This window comes from Rhinolophus sinicus, chromosome 16, assembly GCF_057876585.1.
Source record: "Rhinolophus sinicus isolate RSI-liver-muscle chromosome 16, RSI-T2T, whole genome shotgun sequence".
NCBI classification, from domain to species: domain Eukaryota; kingdom Metazoa; phylum Chordata; class Mammalia; order Chiroptera; family Rhinolophidae; genus Rhinolophus; species Rhinolophus sinicus.
Genome location: NC_142516.1, coordinates 6265276 through 6284257, shown reverse-complemented (window position 1 = coordinate 6284257; position 18982 = coordinate 6265276). Strand labels below are relative to the sequence as shown.

At 55.1% G+C, this 18982-nt stretch overlaps 1 protein-coding gene across 6 annotated transcripts; it reads right to left on the bottom strand.

The window, feature by feature from the left end:
- Window positions 1-257: 257 nt before the first annotated feature.
- SH3GLB2 (SH3 domain containing GRB2 like, endophilin B2) lies at window positions 258-17140 on the bottom strand. 6 transcript variants are annotated; one of them, XM_019728794.3, is made up of 12 exons: window positions 16947-17138; window positions 12535-12676; window positions 11663-11791; window positions 7193-7326; window positions 6860-6952; window positions 4591-4653; window positions 2918-2941; window positions 2364-2453; window positions 1974-2074; window positions 1684-1698; window positions 1345-1585; window positions 258-1000 (listed from the first exon to the last, which is right to left on the bottom strand). In XM_019728794.3, the coding sequence occupies exons 1-12, from the start codon at window positions 17007-17009 to the stop codon at window positions 893-895; spliced, it is 1203 nt and encodes a 400-aa protein (XP_019584353.1). In that variant the 5' UTR covers window positions 17010-17138; the 3' UTR covers window positions 258-892. The 6 variants fall into 6 exon arrangements, with proteins under 6 accessions (XP_019584353.1, XP_074187264.1, XP_019584355.1 ...); XM_074331163.2 differs by lacking the exon at window positions 2918-2941 and having other exon boundaries at window positions 16947-17140; XM_019728796.3 differs by lacking the exon at window positions 1684-1698.
- Between the last annotated feature and the right edge of the window lie 1842 nt (window positions 17141-18982).

The window sequence follows — 18982 nt, the reverse complement described above, 5'->3', positions numbered from 1 at the left end:
GCAGCTTCACATACAGGAACTGCGCTCGCTACCATGTGAGCAGCGCACGCCCTGTGGGAGAAAGGGCGTGCTGTGACCGGCGCTCTAAAGAACTTCCCTTCCCTCTGCCCTAGTGCTTCTGGGAGGGGCCGACAGCACTTTGTACCACACACCCCACTCAGGAGGAGGAACGCTGCAAGCGGGACGTCTTCCCTTCCCTCCCCCACCTCAGGGCCAGTCCCGTGAGGTCCACAACCCCTCCAGGAGCCCAGGCAACATGCACACGAAGAACAGTTTATTATTTGTCACTGGCTAGAAAGCAAGCAGACAGGCAGAGTAAAAAGATCAGTTAAAAAGTGAGTGTGAAGAGGTGCAGGCCGCAGCCACCATACTTGGCTTGAGCTGTAGGGCGCGAGGGGGAGGGTAGCACCGGGAGATGCTGCTCTGTGGCCCAGCCCTGCCTCTGCGGCCAGGCTCCCCTCTACTCCAGTTCAGAGGGGACAACACGCAGTCCCCGGGGCCTGCCACAGACCCACCTGCCCTTACCCCTTCGCTGCTTTGGCAACTGAAAGGCAGGTGCTCTTGCCAAAGGTGCACAGGGCTTCCTCAGGCCCTCTACGCTGAGCCACCATGGGCTGAGGCGCTGGGTGCCACAGCTGCGGCCGGCTCCTCCCTCCTTAGCAGGAGCTGGGAGGGCTGGGGTGCTCAGGGGACGCAGGCAGGGTCGGGGCTCCAGAACCAGGTCAGAAGCAGGGCTGGGGGAGGGGGCCCTCGCAGCTGATGACGGGCAAGGACAGGAAGGGGTTCGTTTCCCCACCCTGAACAGCGAGGGCACCAACAGACAAGACAAATGGCAGGACTGCGCCCGTCCTCTCCTGCCCAGGTCAGAGCAGGGGCCTGGGAGGGGTCCTGCTTAGCTGAGCAGTTCCAAGTAGGTGACAGGGACCCTGCCCTTCTTGTTGCCTCTCTCGCCAATGAGCCAGTCAGGGTCCATGCCAGGCAGGCTGTAGACAGTGATGAGCTGAAGAGGAGGGCAGAGAGGGACGTCACAGCCTGGCCAGGCTGGCAGAACTGGCCCGGGACTAAGTGGGGACAGAGTTGGGATCCTCCCGTGATACCGGGGTACCTACACATCACCTCACCTGACAGACACGGCAGAGTAGCGACTGCTTCCTCAGGAGCAGAGCGGCCCCGAAGAGCCAGCCCACTCCCACTCCCCACTCCCGTTTCCTAGCTCCATACCCAGGGACCCTCAGAGCCTTGAAGACAGTGGTGTAGGGTCTGCAGGCCTCACGTCCCCAGTTCCGGTTCCCTGGCACGCCTATGCCCGCCCTTTCCCGCCATCCTTGTGGCACCCAGGCCCACCTCATCTGCCAGCAGGGCCAGCTCACTGCTGTCAGCTGCCTCGTAGTCATAAAGGACCCGGGCCTTACGGGTTCCGCTGGCGGGTGGAGCCACCTCCTCCAGGCAGAGCGCGGTCTCCCCTGGAGGGGCCAGGCCAGTCACAGAGGGCTCCACAGGCATGGTGGCTGCGGTGGTGGTGGGCGAGGTGCTGCTGAGGGGCGGGGAAGCGGGCTCTGTGGTGCCCACGAAGGTGCCTGGAAATCTGCAAAGAGAGGGCACATCTCAGTAGCTGGGAGCCACATCCAGCACCAGAACGGGAGCTGGGCCCACGGCGGAGGTGAGGAGACCCCGCTTACTTACATGGCTCCCTGGGAGCTGGCAGCATGAAAGGAAAAGTGAAGCAATGGGAAAAGGGAGATGCTCCAGGCCAGCCCTGCCACCCTCCCACCCCACACTCGAGAAACCGCTCGGAGGTCCCCAAGGCCAGCCACCTCACTGTCATCCAGAGAGGGTTCCGGACAGGCCGGGCTCAGTCGGTGGCCCTCTAACCCGCCCTGTGTGCTGTGGGGCTTTCTGAGCTTGGGAGGTTCTTGCCCGGGGGAGGATGGGCTGCTCATGGGGCCTGGGAGCCAGGGGACCCCAGTGGGCACCTGCCCAGCTGTTTCTGTAGGTCCAGCATGTGGCGGTAGCACTGTGCGTAGTACGTTGTCTGGGACTCGACGAACTCATGGAGGCAGCGAAGGTGGTTCACCTGTGGCAAGAGGCCCAGTGGTGATGGGACAGGAGGTGTCGGGATGAAACATCCCACCTCCAGCCCGTCCTCGGCCGGAGCCTGGCCCACCATTTCAGTGGCTTGTGGCCCAGCCTCTTGCTCCTTGGGGGAGGAGAGCAGTTCCCACCTTTGGGACTTGCTCCCCCCACGCTAAATTCCTCCTCATGGAGCACAGGCCTTCCCCACCTGCTTCCAGGTTCATTCATGCCTCATTATGGACGAGGTCCGTGGGGACCCGAGGGGTGACAGGAGGAGGAACAGGACTCACGTGAGTGCTACTGATGCCCTCCAGCAGGAGACGGGTCACCTCTGCCTGCCGGTCAAACTCTGTCTGGGCAACTCGGAGCTCCTGCTCGGACTGGGAAGGGCAGGGTGAGAGTGTGAGGGCATCGCCCCCAGCTTCCCTCCCATCAGCCTCTCCTGTGCCTGGAGGCCCGCCCAAGGGTGGCCGCCTCCCCTCCGTGGCAGATGGCATGTGTCCCCTTGACTTCAGGCCTGGAACCCTGACCCCTCGAGGAGCTACAGCCCTGCCTGGAGCCCTGTGCCAGTTCCCTGACAGCAGTCACAGAGACAGGCCCTCAGGGATGGGCTTTCACACTCATTCACTGGCCCCTCTGACATCACCGTGCATCAGGGGAAAATCCAACCCAGTCGCCTCCAGGGGACCCACTGTGGAGGTCATCTCCCCACAAAGGGGAAGTGACAACCCTCACAGTGGCCCAGAACTAGAAACACACCTGAGCCCTGGGGCAGCAGCTATGCCTGGTCTCCCCCTCCCCACCCTCTCCAAGCCTCTTCTCCAAACCCCCCAGCCCCACTCACCTTGTCCACCTCATCATTCCAGAGCTGCGGAGACCACACAGGGCCGGTCAGCGGGGGAAGGAGGGGGCACCGGTCAGCAGGGGACAGGAGGCGGGGGAGGCCAGCTGAACCCCAGAGCCTGTGCCCTGCCCCAGCTCCTCAGACTCCAAGCTCTTCCCCCCATACCCTCATTCCCTCCCGCAACCCCAGCAGAAGCTGAGGCTGGGCCGAGGCCTGGTGTGAGGGGCTCTGACGTCACAGTCCAGTCCAACATGCCACATGCAGGGCAGGGGGCAGCCAGCTGGTAAGTCCTGCTTGGGTTTCTCCTGTAGTGTAAGCCCCCAGGCACTGCGTGGGGTCTCAAGGGAAAGGAGCGTCCCTCATCCCACCCTGACACTCGGCTAATGCTGCTGGGCTGGGAGGCAGGGCTGTGTGACCCTGGGCCAGTCACTGAAGCTTTCTTTCTGTCCTTCGGCAGAGAAAGGCAGCCTTGTGCCTGAGTCACACTGGGGTTCAGTGGCAAAATAAAAAACCAGTATCCACCCTCCAGAATATTTCTCCTTCCACTCAGCCCAGGAAGGAGGACAGGAAATGTGATCTAGAGCCTGGAGAAGAAAGACCCCCTCCTCCTGCCACCACTGAGGAGACCCATTTCTCCTGCCCAGTGCGGGAAAGGACGATAACCTGAAGTACGGAAAGCAAGACAAGGCCAGCCCTGAGGGCACAGCTGTCCACCGCAGTACCAGTTAGGAAATCCTATCATGGGAGCCACCTCCATGTGTCCAGATGTAGGACGCCCAGCAAGAGGGGGCCTGGTGGGCTAAACTGGGGTTGACACCCCCGAGGGACGATGGCCCAGCCACTGAATGACACACGAATACACGCGGCAACATGCTTGACAGAGGTGAAGAAGAGCCAGAGGGTGTGTGTGGGAGGATGTCGCCCATGGAGGAGATGGAAGGACAGAGAAAAGGCAGAAAAAGGTGGTTGTGATGGGCATGATGGGATAGATGTGATCGGCCTCGTTCCCAAATTAAACGGTAAATGGCAAATATCTCAATAAAGCCGCAGAAAAAAGAAAGATGGTAAGACATTCAAAGTCTGCCCCGGGTCCCGCCCCACGCTCAGCTTCAGTCCTTCTCAGGTCACACCCTGGGCCAAACCTCTGGTCTTGGCACAACCTGCTCCTTCACCTCAGGGCACCCCCACTCCCCCTGCTCCTTCTCAAGGCCTCCTCACGCTCTCACGACACTGAGCAGATGTGCTACAAGGCAGCTGGATGAACAGCCATCCTTATCACCTGTCTAGAGGGGTCTGTCAACGTGTGGCAGGCCAGGCCCAGGCCTTCTCTCTGCCAGAGGCTGCACAAGGCCGGCAGTCATGGATGGTGGTGAGTAGGGCCAGGGAGTCGTGCCTGCTTTGGGGGGGCGGGCAGGGTTGTGGAGGGGGCGGGCAGACTCTCAGGTCCACTGGATAGCTGCCGTCCTGACTTCACCACACTGCTCAGGGCAGCTGGTCCAGTCTCCACCTTCAGCACTTAGCGGGGAGAAGCAAGGCCAGCCCATGGTCACAGGGTAAGGGGACAGGCAGGCAGATGGAGCCTCTTGGGATATCTGGCTCCTGTTTGCTGTGTAGCAGGCCCCTCGGTGTAGGAGGGGTGGGTGGGAGGCCAGGGGTAGGGTGGGGACGCTTACCGCGGAGGCGCTGGCCGAGAGAATGTAATTACGAGGTCTAGTCTCCTGAAAGTCAGGCACCGTCTGGCGGGAACAGAGTTCATGGGGGGAGGGGTCACGCTGGGCCGGGGCTGGGCTGGAGCCAGGAGGCCGCGCCAGTCTCCCACAGGGAGATGCCAGAAACCCCTGGCTCCAGGGACAGGAGGCTACAGACAAATGCGTCACAGACTCCCTTCTCCCCACGCCCACCATCTAGAGAGGAGGTAGGCTTAGCGACCCGGGGAGTTGAGACAAAGGCCAGTGGGTGGACCACTGGGGAGACCAGGGGAGCAGATGCCACAAGGAGACAGCCTGCACCTGCCGTCACACACTTGCCTCTGAACAGGTCACGGACTGGATCCGGCCCCTGGCCCAGGGGTCATGGCCCACTCCTCCCTGGGCCATAGTCTCCCTCTGCCCGTTAGACCCAGGCTTCCAAACAAACCCCACCCGCCACAGCTTTCTCCATCCCAGAATCCCCCCACACCACATCTCTCGGTCCTGCAGCAAGGACCAGGCCCCTTCCCCACAAAGAAGGTGGACAGATGGATGCATGGATGGACAGTGACAGGCTTTCAACATTTGCAAAAAGCTGACTCACAGGCTCCAATGCCTGGTGTGTCTCCCCAAACAGAGGCTGCCCATCGTAAAGGCTCTGTTGGGGAGACCAGCTGCTTGCAAAATGCCCTGAGGACGTGCCCCGGGCCAGCCCTGGCCCTGCAGGCCCCAGGCCAGATGGGCAAACCAGAAGCAGCACAGCACGTGGGACAGGTATACTCACATCTCCCTCACACTGAGCCAAGTTACCCAAAGCAGAACAGAAAGGAACAAAAACAAAGAGTTAGTGAGACCACAGCGCAGGCGGGAGCAGGCCCCCCTGGCCCCAGCGGGAGGGGACACTAGGTGGACAGGCAGATGGACACACACAACCTGCCCTCTGGAAGGTGTCCTAAAGTGTGCGTGTGCATGTGTTAGAGGAGCAGGGGATAGGGAGCCACCTGCCAGGCTGTCCTCGGGGCATCGCCCTGGGCTGCCCTAGCTCTGGAGCGGGTGTCCGCGCCTAACCCAGAGGTTTGGGGCTGTCCGAGCCAACCCAGTGGAGAAGCGGTCGTGCCACTCCAGTGATTAACGAAAGGCTCCGCTGGCCTGGCTGCTAGAGGAAAAGCTTGTTCTGGCCAAATTTACTCCAGAGAGGTTGTCCAGCCCTGAGTGGCAGGGAGATTGGCCTGTCCAGGTGACTTAGAAAGGTCATCCCAATAGCCAGGGGTCACCCTACCCAACCTGCACAAGACTCCAGTGGCTGAGCCCCTGCCTCCAACCTGGACCCACACACCTAGATGCGCTGAGACCCTGCCCATGGTTCTGGCCAGAGGCAGTGCAGGCCCAGGCGCAGGCTCCACGGCCCCACATGGCCACCGCGTGAGAGGGGGCGCACGGAGGGTTTGGGGCCAGAACTCTCACAAGCAGCTGGGAGCCTGGGCTGAGCCGGGCCTTCCTTGGCTGAGAGCCTGGGCAGGTCCAGGTTTCCCCAGCCTGCCCGGGACCTGAGGAGATCTCCTCGAGCTGTGAGGTGGCCTTGGGGTTCCTGTACCCCCGAGCAGCCTAGCATGCCACGAGTGTGCTCACCCTCGGGCCCGCTCTGCCACCCTGGTCTAGCCCCACTCGAATCGTCCCACACTGCGTCCCATCCAGGCAGAAGAGCCTCAGTGAGCTGAGAGTGAAGGGGCAGCCGAGACGGCCTAGTCTCATGGGGCTACCTGAACAGGCCCCTCAGACATGCTCTTGAGCGATCACGAGGTCCAGCCTGGGGTTCTCCACACCATCACAGGGGAACCTGAGCAAGGGCGCCCTGGGACCAGTGCTGGAGCAGTGGGTGTGGGAGTTAGTAAGGGGGAAGCCATGCCCGGGCAGAGCCAGGAACAGAGCCCAGCGTCCAGGGAGGGAGGGCAAGGGCATGCGAGAAACTCCAACTGTGCCTGTCTAGGGAGGCTGTGGGGTGCCCTGTCCCCAGGTCGGGGTACTGCTGGTCAGCCTGCCCCATAAATTTCTACCCTGGGACCCAGAGCTCTGGGCTGCAGGGTTCCCGGGGGTCGGGGCAGAGAGGTGTGACCCGAAGTGGCCAGCCCAGACCAGCGCCCCCTCCAGGCCTCTCCAGGCAGGGACAGGGGAGAGAGGTCATGCCAGGTCCCTTCACCGCTCCCCCTTGGCTCTAACCAGAGCTGGGGGGCGGCAGGCCAGCAGGGACGCTTACCGTGGCCTTGGCTTCTGCGGCCTTGGCCTTCTTCAGTCGTGCTTTGCAGGCATCCAGGTCAAGACGCCGGTTTTGGAGGAGCCGCCTCTCCTTCTGCAGGTGGAGAACAGGAAACAGTGAGTCCCTGGGGAGCCCTGGGAGACCCTGGGCTGTGGTGGGACTGGCCTATGGAGCCATCTGCTCAAGACAGGGAAACAGGCCCAGACAAGGAAAGTCATCCACTCCAGTTCACAAGAGCCATATCTGGGGAGGCCCCAGGAGTGCGGGGTTCCCAGCAAGGGAGGAGAGGGCTGCCATGGTTACAAGCAAGCAGAGTGGCCCAAGGTCCCTCACCGAGATGGTCTTCCAGTCCCCTTCCAGGAAGTTACGCAGGGGTGTGAGGAAGTTGATGGAGGCAGTGTGGATAAAATCCCGCTCTGCAGCTCCCAGGCGCTTCTCAGCTTCTGCCACCTTGGTCAGGGTCTTCCCTGAGAAAACAGAGTCGAAGATGAGGAGAAGGGTCAAGCTGAGGCTGCTCTGACCACAGGAAGTAGTGGGGAGTTTGGAAAGAGACGTGCTAAAGAGGCAAGTGCAAGGATGCTCAGTGCAGAAATGCTGGCCTGGAAAACGTGGGAGCAATCTACATATCCATCACTCGGGGACTGACGAATACATAGTGGGACATTCAAAAAATGGAACCTTACACTGCCATTAAAAAGACTGGGGTGGGGGGGTAAGAGGTTTGCAATAAAAGAGAAAGGAGCTCAACAAATCCACTCCCCCAAAAGCAACAGTAAAACCAGACAGAGCTGTCAAAAACAACTCCTCTCTGGACTCCGGAAATTGACTAGCAGCAAGCACTAAATTGAGAAGCATTTATTCTAGAACTACCAGACTTTGGCAGAAACAATGGGAGCCTGTGGCTTTTTAGCCCAGGGTTGCTCCCACCTGCTCAACCTCTGTGATGCTGTAGCTCTACCACACAAGGCAGGGCAAGCCCTGAGCCTGGCAAGTCCGCTGCGGAAGGGGGCTGACTTGGTTTGGGCTGGAGCGCAGAAAAACCCACGGACACTGTCGAAAAGAACAGTAAACTCAGTAGCAAGTGATTGGTACAGGCCAACATCACAGCTAACTTGAAGTTGGAATGCTGGTGGGAACAAGCACCAGACCTGCCAGAAATCTCACAGGCGATCCGGGAAACAAGATAGTCATGGCGGGCCTTGATGAACTTCCAGAAACCTCTGGTGCCCTGGAAGGCTTTGCATGTGTATAGCAGGCTCAGGAGATACTGGAGAGAACCCCAGCTGTCTTCTCGCCCTTGGCTGAGCAGGATGCTGTGCACACTCACAAAGCGAGCGCTGGGCAGACTTGTAAACGACCCTGACTGAGTGCCCCAGCCCACGCACAGTGCACCAGGACAGCCTCCCTGGTGCCCTGTTAAGCACAAGCTCTGACCAGTCACTGACTGACCACTAACACAGGCTGACCTAGAAGCAACCTCTAGGAAGCTAGGCTGAAAAATAAAAAGAATAATTAAAAGAAAAAAAAGGCAGAGACATCAGCAGCTGCCTAGTGCAGGGGCACAGACTCTAAACAATGAGCTCAGGCAAGTCTCTAAACAAACAAACAAGCAAACAGCAATAACAACCCCAGGGGGATCAGATTCCAGAGCCACTATGTTACCTAAAATGTGCAGATTCAACAGAGTACTATGAAGCATGCAAAGAAATAGGTAAGTATGTACAGTCAATACACAGGAGAAAATAATAATCAACAGACGGTGTCTCCAAGGAGGCCCAGATGTTAGACTTAGTGGACAAAGACTTCCCAGCAGCTATTACAAATATGGTGTTAAAAAAAAGAACAGAAATCATGTTAAAAGAATTAAAGGAAAATATAACAAATGACTTATCAAATAAAAAATATCAGTAAAGAAATGAAATTTACAAAAAAGAAATGAAAATTCTGCAGTTGAAAAGTACAATGACTGATATGGCAAATTCACTAGAAGGGCTCAAAGCCAGTTTGAGCTGGCAGGAGGAAAAAATCAGCAACTTTGAAGAAAGAGCAATAGAGATGCTCTAATCTGAAGAACAGAAAGAAAAATGACAGAGCCTCAGAGACCTACGGGGGTACCATCAAGCAAACCAACATATGAGTGAGTAATAGGAGTCCCAGAAGAGAAATGAAAAGGGGCAGAAAAAATATTTGAAGAAATAGTAGCCAAAAATGAGCTGAATTTCATGAAAAGCATGAATCTACATATCCAAGAAATTCAACAAATCCAAAATAGGATAAACACAAAGAGATCCACCACTAAGACATCTTAGCCAAACTGTTGAAATATAAAGACAAAAAGTCTCGAAAGAAGCGAGAGAAGAGTGACTCATCACATATGAAAGCCACAGTAAGATTAACAAAGGACTTCTCAGCAGAAATAGTGGAGGCCAGACAGCACTGAGATGATATATTCAGAGTGATGAAAGGAAAAAACTCTCATCCAAGAGTCTACAGACAGCAAAACTGTCCTAAAAGTGAATGCAAAATACACTCCCAGATAAACAAGACTGGAAGAATTCATTGTTAGCAGACCTGCCGTGGACCTCAGGATCAAAGGAAATGACACCAGATGGTAACTTGAATCCGTATAAAGAAAAAGGAGCACCGGTAAAGGTAATTACATAGGCAACTATAAAAGACAATATCATTTTTTTCTCTTTTCTTAACTGATTTAGAAGGCATAACACAATAATTATAAAATTGTACTGTTGACTTTACAAGATATAAAGATGGAATATGTATGATGATAAGAGCAAAAAGGACAAGGGAGGAAATGGAGTATATTGGAACAATTTCTATATTTTACTCGAGTCAAGTTAGTATTACTCTTAAATAGTGATAAGATAAAATGCGCATTGTAATTCACGCTGTGAAACTATCAAGAAAAAAATTTTAACGTAAAAAAAGTAACAAAAATTAAAATATTACATTAGAAAATATCTATTTAACACAAAAGAAGGCAGTAAAGGAGGAACAGATGAACAAAAACGACCTGAGACACAGAGAAAACAGTAACAAAGTGGCATATGTAAATCCAACCACACCAACAATTACATTAAATGTAAAAGGATCAAACACTCCAAACAAAAGGCAAATATTGTCAGAGTGGATTTTTAAAAAAGGTCCAACCGGATTCGGTCAATGAGATGCACTTTGGACTTAAAGACATACATTGAGTGAAAATAAGATAGGACAGCAAAATAGTAACCATATGCCATGCAAATAGTAACCAGAAGAGAGCAGGAGTGGCTGTACTACTATCAGATAAAATGGACAGTAAGACAAAAAAAAAAAGTTACCAGAGACAAAGAGCAGCATCTCATAATAAAAGACTCAATACATCAGGAAGATATACAATCATGAACATGGAGACCTAATACAGAGCTCCTAAATGTATGAAACGAACACTGACAGACTGAAGACAGAGGAGACAATTCAACAGAAATAGTTAAAGCCTTCAACATTCTCAGTAATGGACAGGACGAGACAAAATCGGCAAGGACGTGGAAGACCTGAAAACACCAGCGACCACTCTGGCCTGACTGACATCTCTACAGCCCTACGCTACGACGTCACACTCATCTTCTCACGTGAACACGGAGCATTCTCCAGGAGAAACCACGTTCCAGGCCATAAACAAGTCTTAATACATGTAAAAGGACTACAATCATACCAAGTATGGTCTCTGACCAAAGTGAAATTAGATGAGAAATCAACAACAGAGGGAAACTTGAAAAATCCACAAATGTCTGGAAAGCAAACACCACCCCACTGGTGGGAACGTAAAAATCACACAGCCACTTTGAAAAAGAGTTCGGTGATTTCTTAACAAGTGAAACAAATTTACCACATGACCCAGCAATTCCATTTCTAGGTATATACCCAGGAGAAGTGACAATGTGTCCTCACAAAGGCTTGTGTGCAAATATTTATAGGGAAACAACCCCAATGCCTATCAAATGGTGAAGGATAAAGGAAATGTGGTGTATCCGTGCAATGAAATGCTGTTCAGCAATAAAAAAGGAATGAAACCCTAAGAGACACGCTACAACAGGGGCGAACCTCAAAGATTATGCTAGCTTAAAGAACCCAGATACTAAAAAAAAAAAATACATTTACCTGAAACTACAAAAAAAACAAAAACAAACAAAACCCCACAATTATGCGATTCCCTTTATATGAAACATTGAGACCAGGCACATGTATAGGACCACAAAGCACATGAGTGGTTGGCTGGGGATGGGAATAGAGACTGACTATAAGTAGACACAAGGGATTTTTTGTGGGTGATAGAAATGTTCCTTAAATTGGATTGGGGGGATGTTTGTGCAACTCTAAATTTACTAAAAATCACTGAATTGCACGTTTAAAACAGGTGCAGTTTACGGCTTACAAATTGTACCTCAAACCTTTTTAAGAATTACAAAAATAAAGACTGAGGTGGCTCTGTAACTGCTCCTGTGAACAGACATCTAAAATGCAATGCGAAGTTTAACAACCAAGTAACAGAACAGACACACACCACGATCCCATTAAAAAATGCACACAAACCAAAACCGGTTAAGAGAGACCTCCATTTTTTTTTACTCTGTTTTCATCTCCCCTGTTTGAGGTTTTTACAAATAGAATGAATTCAGGTATTATAGGTGTAATTAAAAAGACAAAGGAAGGAAGGGAGGGGGAGAGAGGAAAATGAGAGAGCAAGAGACCAAGACCCGGCTGTCAGGCCCCATGGGGGCCTGAGGGCCTGGGTGCCTGGCTCACCGTAGGGAGTGGTGGGCCCCAGCTCACTGGCCGCTTCTGCCATATACTGAGCCAGCAGCTCCCCGTTGGTGACTCGCGAAGGTACCTTCCTGTCCAGCTTCTCATACAGGAACTCCTCCACTCGGGCACCTGCGGGGCAGACAGAAGCCAAGTCACAAGGCTCTTTGGTCCAACCCAAAGATAAAACCCATAGTGACAGACGAGGGCCTGGCCACAACATCACTGAGCCTGGTGACTTCCAGAATGTTCTCTCATGGATGCCCACTTCATTCCTGTGAAACTGGCCCTCGAACCTGTGGAACCCCTCACTCTGGAGAGGAGGAAGTCGGCTCAGAGACAGGTAGTGCCTGCCCCAGGTCCCACAGCGTGGGGTGACGGGCCCAAAGTCAAGGCCCCCCCACTTTTCCCTCCTTACAACATGGCTTCACAGAACATAACACACATACGAACACCGCTGGCCCTGCACACAGTGGACTTACAGGCAGACTTACCAGCATCTCCACCCCGACGCCCTCTGTTCCCACAGGCTCCCCCCTGCAGTTTGCTTCTGCTGGCTCCGTGCTCCGGTGTGACTCCGGGCAAGCCCTCTCCCATCTGTAACCCCACTGGTGTTTTGCCTGCCTCTTCTCCCAAGTGTGTTTCCGTTTCTAGGCATTTCTTTAACTCTGTGCAAAACTTAGCATTTCCACTGCCCCCGAGAGTGCATCTTAGAGCCCAGCACTGACTCTGCTATTTTCTTTCATTGGGACCCCCCCAAAGCAGCCTTAAGCCCCAAAAGTCCAACCCAAATCTCACCCACGGCTCAGTCCCACCTGTGAGGCTCGGCCACCAGCTTCCTGCCCTCACCCCAGGAGCAGCCCCAGTCCACTCACTGGGGTTAGGCTGCAGCAGCACCTCCGTCTGCCTCAGGATTTTCTCCGTCCAATTCTTGGTGCTGTCTGCCCGGGCCAGAAGGTTCTCAAAATGGGCATCAAGCTCGGTCTTCTCGGCCTGGCCGAACTTCTCTTCTGTGAACTGTGTGGGGTCCGGGCTCAGAGAGGGTGGAATGGAGGACTCCTCCTATCCCGCCCACCCACCCCTTCCCCACAGCTGGAACCCAGGCCCCGAGGTCAAGAAACCTGCTGCCTCCAGCTTGCTCTGCAACCTGATCGAGTCAGGGCCCTGCTCCAGGCCTTGGTTTCCCCTCTGTGAACCAGAGTTTGGGGATCACGGCTTCTTTTGGAAATCCAATGAAAGCTATAGATCCCTTTCCCCAAAATAAAGCACATTTATACAAAATCTGGCTCACAACTTAGAGGCATAAGGAACCCTTGGGGACCCATCGCAAAGGGTCCTCCGAGTCTTACTCTGAAGGAAAGTACTGGGTAGAAAGTGCTCAGGGAACAGATGGCACACAAAGCAAGGTCTGGGGTTACTGGAGGCTCAGTGGGGGGTTGGGAGCCCCTGCGGGGTGTGGGGGACGCCAGGGGAGTGAATGGTCCCTGATCTTAGAGTCTCAGTTCTGCTACTGATGAGCTTTGTGACCCTGGGAAAGTGGCTTTGCAGGAAACGCATCAGTTTGCTGAGCTGAAAAATGAGGATAATAAGTCACAGCAGCCCCTTCGTAGGTTGTGAGGGTGAAATAAGGTAGACGTGGGTAAGACGTGAAGGCCAAAGTCTGGCAGGGGGTCGCTGTTCCACGTGAGGTGCTCTGCTCCTGTTAAGAGCTGATGGCATGAGAGACAGCTGGGAAGGAAGGAGCGTGTGGGCGGAAGACCACATGGCTGGCCTCTGGTCACCTGGTGTGGTGGACGGGGAACACCGCCAGCCCATGGGAGCCAACTCAGCACACCCAGGGCCCAGAAAGCTCAGAAGCTCCACCCCAAGGCCAGGCAGGAACCAGGATGTCACATGGGTCCCCCACTAGAGCTGGCCGAAGCCATGTGGGTCACGGAGGAACAACCAGAAACCAGCCCAAGTCCTGGCCCCTCTAATCTAGGAGGGCCCTTGGACAAATGTCCCCATTTTCCAAACAGGGATGCCAAGGCCTTCCCCAGCCAGAAGAAACAGCCTATTCAAGATCACAACCAAACAGCGAAAAGGTGAACACTGCAGGAATAAGATCAGTAATAACAACAAATACAGGTGACTGTCTCTGCGGCCCAACCCTATGCTGAGGGCTTTATACTGATAACCCATCCATAACTCCAGCAGCCCTCCAAGGAAGGTCAGGCCAGGTTTCCCATTTTACAGATGATGCCACTGAGGCTGAGCAAGGGGCAGGCAGTGCTGGAGTCAGGGTCACTGTGGACTGGGGTCTGGAGGCCCTTCCCACACTATTTGGCAGCGATGAATTATCCAGAGAGCAAGGACAGCTCTGGCTGCAGGGCGTGGGAGGCGGCCACCAATAGTCATGCAGCTGGTCAGGCTGCTGGGCAGCCATCAATTATGCAGCAGGGCTTGGGTTTCTCCCTGCAGGGCTGGGCGGGCCTGGGTGACAGCCTGCAGCTCCCCACTCGGGACCAGCTGCTCCTGGCCTCCTCCGACCTCGCCCCACTCCTCATCCTCCTCATCTTCCCCAAACTGAGGCCTCCCGCAGCCAGGCTCTGGACAGGCCTCCCCACCCAGCCCTTTGAGGCGGTGGCATTAGCCCCATTTTCCAGTTGAGGAAACCAAGGCACAGAGAGGCAGTACCTCTCTGGTCCTCAGTTTCCCACCTGGAGAATGGGGATAACAGGACCTATCTGACAGAATATGCTTAGACACGGTATAGGTCTGATTAATGTTAGCTAGTGTCGTCATCATCACCATTAATAAAAGGCCTCCTTCAGGTCCCTCCTGGGCTCTTAGGAGCTACCTAAGGACCTCCTTACCCCAATGGTACCAGTCACTCCAGTTTAGGTGACACGCACCTTAGCATCTCCCTGCCTTACCAGGGTTAATGGCAGTCCTCCCCCCGAGCCTCCTGGCCACCGGTCCCTGATACCCCACGCCTGCCCAGGTTCAAAGTCCTACCAGGCTTTCCCCATGTCTTGGGCATCCATCCCATGTCCACGGCTGCCTGCCTGGCTCGGATGATGACCATGGCATTGCCTCCCGGGTTTGTATTATTAGGACTTCTCCTATTACTATTACTGCAGTTACTACTAATAGTATTAGTACCGTCACTTCCACTGCCCATCCCACCCCCACTGGCATCTTAGGTTTTCCTGCCTCAATGCCCTTAGCTGGGCTGTTCCCACCCTGGACCAACTTCACAAACCCCTCCTGACTTTGGAGGCACAGTTCAGGGACTAGGAAGGCATCCCAGGATCACTCATGCAAAAGGGTCCTGCCCTCCAGATTCTTTCGCAGGGCCCAGGTCTGGTTCCCTACCGGATGGGAGTGCGGTGAGACTCTAAAGGCGTCCCCGGTACACAGAGGGTCTGAGGGCTTCCCCAGCATGTCCCGGGACCTATACAGAGGAGCTGCCCACACGTTGATACTAACGCCCGCCCCCCACCCTTCCTGGCTGACTCGGATCCCGGGCAGACTGGCTTCGGGTGGGTCCCTGGAAGCTCCTCTCCTGCTCAGTTCACATTTCAGGCCCCTCTCTCCTCTGGCCTGCCACCCTGCCCCATTCCGGCCCAGTGCTTCAGAGGCTGCTGCTTGCAGCCTGAAGCTGCTCCCTGTGAGATGGCAGCAGTAGGGGGTGGGCGAGCACAGCCAGAGAAAACCTCTATTTATAAAGCTCCCAGCTCCCTCCTCCACCCTGGAGGCTGGGGCCTGGGCGCTGGCTCCCACTCCAGTATGGGCAACCCAATGGGCCTGCCCCCACCGGGCGAAGCAAGACCACAGGGCCCAAGCCTCCCCACGCCCAGGCTCTGCAGGCCCTGGCCAGGTCAGGTGCCGGAGCCCCACAGTAGCAGGAAACCAGATCAAGTTCTTCCCAGATGTGCGAGATAGTACGGTTGCCATACCAACACTGGGGAGGATTCCCTGCCTTCCAGATGGACCGGGGCTGTCCCAGGGGGCTGTCCCAGGGAGTCCGGGGTCCTGGCATTCCCACTAGGGCTGGGGTCACCCACAGGGCTGGGAACACCCAGCAGCAAATCCTCAATCGGACACTGTGCTTTCTAGTAAACATGGCAACATGGGCTTCCGAGAGACGGTCTGGAGCTGGGCTCCTCCAGAGAACCAACAACACGGCAAGGACGGACAAACACAGGACCTGTTCCCAGAGCACTGCTACTGGATGCCTCGGGAGCAGACTGGTGTTACACCCGATTGACAGGAGATATGGAGGCTCGCAGAGACGTGACTTGCTCAAGGTCACATGCTGCATGAGTATAATATCAACCACATTACCTCCAATAGTGAGCCTGCCTTTAGTGAACTCAGACACGCACAGCGCCACAGAACCCTCACAGCCATCCTCGGAGAGAGGGATTGCTAATCCCATATTTCAGATTGAAAAACTGAGGCCCAGAGAGGCGAAGTCCCTTCCCCAGAGTCACAAGAGGGAGCATCCAAGCCTACAGCTAACTCTAGGTCTTCACCATTACATTCAGCTGCCTCAGTTTCTTGCTCTGCCTCCAAGTGAATAGGACTTGTTCCAATCCCAGCATCACTGGCCTGGACAGCCTCCCAAGGAGGGCCAGCTGCCAGCCCTTTCCCCATTCCCCAGGCCTGGGCAAATAAGAGGAAACAAGCCTCCCAGGGAGCAGAAAGGAAATAACTCCAGCCCTCCTGGCTTCCGGACTGACTATCCAAGCGTGTAAAAGGGACATGGGGGAACCATGGTACCACCAGCCCATTGCACAGGTGCGGAGACTGAGGCTCAGAGCAGGGGTCGTGGCGGATGCATGAGTCCCTGTGCTTGGGACTCAGCCTCCAAAGGCCTGCCGGGAGCCAGAGTCACTACTGCACAAGGGCAGGGAGGCAGGCCCGCTTGGTGCCCTCTCCGCTCCTCAGCAGAGTTCCCACCGGGTCCCTGAGCGGGCCCCAGGGCAGCTGGGTAAACCCGGCCGGTCAAAATGGTGGACACTAATAGCTCCACCGCAAGCAACAGGGCAGAGGCCCGGCTCGGTCCCCAGCACCGGGCCACGCCGAGGGTGCGGCTTGGCCGGCCGCCCGGGGCTCTTTCTCCCGGGCAGCGCAGGAGTAGGGGATGTGGAGGGCTGGGATGTCCGCGAAAGGGAGAACAGGGCGGCAGCCTCGAAGGGCTTCCCTGGCGCCCCGGAATCTGCTGCAGGGATGCTACCGTCCCGTCCCACATCCGGGCCCCAGAAGCCGGCCGCGCGGGGCCCAGGGCGCACGGCCTCACCTGCACCGCCCGGGTGAAGAAGATGCCCGCGTCCGACGCCAGCTTCTTCATGTTGAAGTCCATGGCGCGCCGCACGGCCGGCCGCGCCCGGCCCCAGCGAAGCCTGGCGCCCCCCGCCCGCCGCCGTCTGCCCGTACCCCGCCCACCTGCTGCCGGTGCGCCCGCCCTCAGTGCGCCCTCCCGCCTGCCACCGCCACCGCCGCCACCACCGCAGCCACCGCCGAGCTGGCCCGAGCGCGCAGGGCGGGGCGCCGAGTGCGACGGGAGGAGCCTCGGAGCGAGGTGGGGCGGGGCGGAGTGGCCGAGCTGGATGCTGCTCGCTGCCGCCCCCTACGACCTCCGCCCGCCGCCTGGCCGGTATGTCTTGCTGCCTCGTCTTCTAGCCCCTCGCCCATTTGTGCCTCTTCAGCTCCGTTTGTCCATTCTCACACCCCTCGTTTGCTAGGCCCTCTAGCTCCCTACTTCTCGGCCTCTTTTGCCCTGGGTCTCTTTGCACCGCCCACCACCACCACCTTGACCTCTCCCGCACCCCTCTTCTGCCCCTGACCATGGTGACACAAAGGACAACTGAACCAGGAGACAGGCTAGCTGGGACTCTCGTTCTTCCACCGCTTGGGAAGAGTTGGCTTGTTTGTCTCCCGGAAGTCTTCTGGGTCCCCAAAGTTGGTGGAGGATGTGTGGAGGGGTTACAGTGAGGAAGGGAAGAAAGGGGGGGGAGGCTTCGGTTCTGACCAGGAGAAGGAAGTGATTCCCTCGGATAATGGACATGCGCTGACCTTGAACCCAGCTCCTCACAGCCTCAGACAGGCAAGGGGATAGCCTGTATATACATTCCCCCTCCCACGGGGCTTGGAAAGAGACTTATTAACTGTCTCCACCTGTTCTTGTTCTTGACCTCTAGTTCCTGTTCTTGTTCCTGACTCTCCTAGTCTTTTAACCTAATAGAGAGCTCTGGTCCTGAACTGGTACCCTTTCCTCCCTGTATTTGTTCCCTGGATGCCTGGCTTCTTTTATCTCCCTACACTTACCCAAGTTCCCCATCACCTACCCAGCCTGTCTGTGCAGGGTGAGCCTGGAATCTCCTGGGAGTTTGTTCATCCTGGTCCCATTTCCAGCCCTGGTTTTTTAAGTGCAGATGGGGCTCAGGCAGGTAAAGTTTTGAAAAGCTTCCAGGTGATTTTGCACACTCCAGGTTCAGAACCGTTGATCTGAATTATTATGTGTTTGGAAGCATCGTCAACTTTCACGTCACTCACAAACCCTCAGTTCATCATCTCTATGTGTTTCTTTGTCTATTTCTGTGTTCACTCTATTTCTATTTGTCTGTATTGATCATTGACTCATTTACCAGTGTCTGTCTATAGCTGACCATATTCTTTTAGCCAACATCTAGCTATGTCATCTTTCAACAGGCGTATGTCAATATAGTGACATATCCATTGACTCAATAACTCACATTGAGCACTGTTAAATAAAAAAATATTTATAATCCTTGTTAAAGATGGTAAAGAAGACTTTATTCAAGAGAGACTAGTGCAGCATGGGTTTTGCAGTAGGGGAGAGATTAGGCTCAACTCCAAATACGATAAGGACAAATGGAGATTTATAGCCAAGGAGCAGGGTGGAGACAGTGGATAAAAAAATGACTAAGAGGAACATCAAGGCTAGCAGGATTCTTGTTGAAGGCAGACCAGGGTGATAAGCTATTAAGGGTGGAGAATGAGGAATTTGTTTAAATATGGAGGTGAAGCAGATACCAAGGATGACGGATTTTTGCTAAACTGAATTATAAGGATTCTTGTTAAAACTGGACTCTACATGGGTAGAGATGGAAGCTCAGGGTCAGGTACGGTTCAGCAGTGGGCTTGAAGCAGGGCCTGGTTGGTACCCCCACAGTAGAGGCTTCTCTGAGTCCCGGGCCTCACCTTTTCTTGACCTACCTATAGCTTAACAATAGATCAACCCCTTGTGGCGTGAGCTCGGAAGGTCCCCTGTCCCACCCAGTTCCCTGTTTTAGAAAATTACCCTGAAATTTA